The 4,067-nt window shown below is 39.3% G+C and overlaps 1 protein-coding gene across 2 annotated transcripts in view; it reads right to left on the bottom strand.

Annotated features, from left to right (window-relative positions):
* Positions 1-3,677, bottom strand: part of agbl1 (AGBL carboxypeptidase 1) — a 581,450-nt gene extending 577,773 nt beyond the window's left edge. The window contains exon 1 of one of the 2 annotated variants that reach the window (XM_062963555.1): positions 3,241-3,677. In XM_062963555.1, the coding sequence (XP_062819625.1) occupies positions 3,241-3,291 (51 nt within the window). In that variant the 5' untranslated portion in view covers positions 3,292-3,677. The remainder of the gene's footprint in view (positions 1-3,240) is intronic. The other variant, XM_062963554.1, reaches the window with a different exon arrangement.
* Positions 3,678-4,067: the final 390 nt, after the last annotated feature.

Below are 4,067 nucleotides of genomic sequence, written 5' to 3'. Positions count from 1 at the left end.
ACACAACTAAAACAACTCTGAAAGATGCCCATCCAACTCCTACAGGTAGAGAATCCACTGCCACCATTTTAAATATTTTTATTGCTGGTTGCTGTATTTATTGAAATAAAATAAGGCTTATTTTAAAATGCTGTTTCTAGGTACAATAAGTTGTGTCTAGAGGAAAAGCTTGTGGCAGATCAGCAGATGATTGTAAAGATTTCTTTACATTTCAAATGACTCTGATGAATCTGATGAATAATGTAATACTGTATATACTCGAGTATAAGCCTAGTTTTTCAGCCCTTTTTTTAAGACTGAAAAAGGCCCCCTCGGCTTATGCTCGGGTGAGGGACCTGGTTGGCTTATATTTGGGTCAACTTATACTCGAGAATATATGGTACACTTATGATTTTTCTCTATTATTATTGGTATTATTACATTTATTATTTTTCTCTATTATTGTTGCTACTATTACATTAATTTTACTCTATTTTTATTATTACAGTAGAGTCTCACTAATCCAAGCCTCGCTTATCCAAGCCTCTGGATAATCCAAGCCATTTTTGTAGTCAATGTTTTCAATATATTGTGATATTTTGGTGCTAAATTCGTAAATACAGTAATTACAACATAACATTACTGCTTATTGAACTACTTTTCTGTCAAATTTGTTGTATAACATGAAGTTTTGGTGTTTAATTTATAAAATCATAACCTAATTTGATGTTTAATAGGCTTTTCCTTAATCCCTCCTTATTATCCAAGATATTCGCTTATCCAAGCTTCTGCTGGCCCGTTTAGCTTGGATAAGTGAGACTCTACTGTATTATTAATGCTTTTATTGTTTCACTCTGATCTTATTATTATATTTATTATTTTACTCTCTTTATTACTACATGTATTATTTTCCTGTATTATTTATTATTATTATTTTATTATGACACAGCAAACAAGATAGATATGCTGGATTTCGTATCACAAAATCACAAGTCGAACACTTCCCAATTGTCTAGGACTGTGTGATGTATTATTATTATTATTATTATTATTATTATTATTATTATTATTATTATTATTACCTGTATTATTTTACTCTATTATTATTATTAAAAGGATACATAAGTACATTTACATTGAAGAAGATGAGAATAATGATTTGATCAGAGTTGGACCGTCTTATCTTAAATTTGAGCTTTATGTAAAAATTTAACCTACTGATGCCTCAATTAATGTAATGTTATTGGTATCTATTTTTATTTCTGAAATTTACCACCCTCGGCTTATTCTGGAGTAAATGTTTTCCCAGTTTTTTTGTGGTAAAATTAGGTGCCTCAGCTTATATTTGCGTCGGCTTATACTCGAGTATATACGGTAATAATAATATGCTATTATAATGGTATATTTATATTACATGTAATATTACTAACAATATTACAATATAGTGTTATAGCACAATATAGCAATATATAATGCTTATATTGTGCTATACGAATAATCTAATATATTGTATGTACATATGACTTGTAAGCCGCCCTGAGTCCCCTTCGGAGCGAGAAGGGCAGGATATAAATGTCGCTAATAAATAAATAATAAATAAATAAAGCACTAAGCAGGATTATAAACCATTATCCCACCTATTTCTGCCCAAAATAGCACCAAAATATCATGATATATTGAAAACATTGACTACAAAAATGGCTTGGATAATCCAGAAACTTAAGTGAGACTCTACTATATACCATGATATTTTGGTGCTAAATTCGTAAATACAGTAATTACATCATTACTGCGTATTGAACTACTTTTTCTGTCAAATTTGTTGTATAACATGATGTTTTGGTTCTTAATTTGTAAAATCATAACCTAATTTGATGTTTAATAGGCTTTTCCTTAATCCCTCCTTACTATCCAAGATATTCGCTTATCCAAGGTTCTGCTGTCCTGTTTAGCTTGGATAAGTGAGACTCTACTGTATACATTTTTAGCATGAAAACAAATCCATCTTCTTCTTTTGTAAAGTTCGAATCCCATGATAGACCTTGCAAGGGATTTGGAACAAATGGGGTCGGTTGAAAAATAAAATCGTAATACCATTTTATTGCTTATACAGTAGAGTCTCACTTATCCAACATAAACGGGCCAGCAGAACGTTGGATAAGCGAATATGTTGGATAATAAGGAGGCATTAAGGAAAAGCCTATTAAACATCAAATTAGTTTATGATTTTACAAATTAAGCACCAAAACATCATGTTAGACAACAAATTTGACAGAAAAAGTAATTCAATACGCAGTAATGCTATGTAGTAATGACTGTATTTATGAATTTAGCACCAAAATATCACGATGTATTGAAAACATTGACTACAAAAATGCGTTGGATAATCCAGAACGTTGGATAAGTGAGTGTTGGATGAAAACAAATCCATCTTCTTCTTTTGTAAAGTTCAAAGCCCATGATCAGGGCCGTAGCCAGAAAAAAAATTCGGGAGGGGTTTTGAAAATTTTGGGGGGGTGGGGGGGGTTGAACCCCTAGCACACACCTCTCCCCGCTACAAACCTGTCAATATCTGCTTGAGATAGTGCCTGGAGGGACACTTAATGTTTTGCATCTCATAGACTTAGCATGGGGATTTGGTTAACCAGTTAAAATTCATGAGTAAACCAGATTTTTTTATAACCTGAAAAATTTCGGGGGGGGGGGTTGAACCCCTAAAACCACCCCCTCGCTACAGGCCTGCCCATGATAGACCTTGCAAGGGATTTGGAACAAATGGGGTCGGTTGAAAAATAAAATCGTAATATCGTTTCATGGCTTATATAACCCTTCGAAGTGTTCAAAGCATTTGGCAAACGGTTCTCCCCACAGCCCTCACAACAACCCTGCAAGCCGGACTCCCAACTTCGTCCTGCTGTTGCCGTTAGAGGGCTGAAGTTGAGAGCCTTGGCAACCCAGCTGATAAGTTCATAGCAGAGGCGAGATTTGAAACCAGACTTCCTGGCTTGGAGCTCAGCCTCGTTTCAGGCACCCGGTGTGACCGCAAAGGGCTTTCGTCTACACTGATAGAAGTGTCTGACAGTTTCAAAGTTGTCATGGCTTGTCTTGGAAGAGAGATGAAGGAATAAAGGAAGGAAGGAAGGAAGGAAGGAAGGAAGGAAGGAAGGAAGGAAGGAAGGAAGGAAGGAAGGAAGGAAGGAAGGAAGGAAGGAAGCCAGACACAGACACAAGCTCTCTCCAGCTAATCTGAAATCCTCTTACCTGAAGAGTAGACAGAAGGACCTGCAAGCCACTACCTTCTTGTTCAGCCATTCTGCTATGCTCCCTGACTCCCACTCACCATGAGCCTAAGAGGGTTTTGCCGGGCTGCTTTTCTACTCTCCCTGCCCCAATGAAGAAAGGCGAAGCTAAGCCCAGACCAGGAGAGAGTGCAAATCCCACGCCATGCAACCCTAGCCCTCCACGCCAGAGATGGATGCATACACCCCGCCCCGGGTCTCCCATCTCTCGCACTGTGACGAAAGATTAATTCCTATATAAAGAATCCCAGGGATTAAGGAAAGCGCTCTGCAAAAGGTCTTGGTGTTCAGTGCAGGGCTGGGTGGTGAGGGTCCAGAAGCGAGAATCGGAGAGAGCAGGGGCCTGGGATCCTCTCTGGGCCGCCCAAGGGAGACGCCGGCAACGGGGAGGGCACGGGGCCTGGCTGCTTGACAGGCATTCTCAGCTGACCGGCTGATCTCTCCAGAAAGCCCCAGGAGGCCTCTGAGTGCGGCCGGAGCCTGTCGTAGTGAAATTGGAGACACACAAGGCATGCACTGCGCCCTAGGCAGTGCCAAGGAGCCCTAGGCAGGCCCAGGAACACAGGGCACGGAGAAGAGATCATAGAATCATAGAATAGTAGAGTTGGAAGAGACCTCATGGGCCATCTAGTCCAACCCCCTGCTAAGAAGCAGGAAATCGCATTCAAAGCACCCCCGACAGATGGCCATCCAGCCTCTGCTTAAAAGCCTCCAAAGAAGGAGCCTCCACCACAGTCCGGGGCAGAGAGTTCCACTGTCGAACAGCCCTTCTCACAGTGAGGAAGTTCT

Source organism: Anolis carolinensis, unplaced genomic scaffold (assembly GCF_035594765.1).
Source record: "Anolis carolinensis isolate JA03-04 unplaced genomic scaffold, rAnoCar3.1.pri scaffold_11, whole genome shotgun sequence".
In the NCBI taxonomy this organism is placed as follows: Eukaryota; Metazoa; Chordata; class Lepidosauria; order Squamata; family Dactyloidae; genus Anolis; species Anolis carolinensis.
This window is presented reverse-complemented; position numbering and strand designations above follow the sequence as displayed.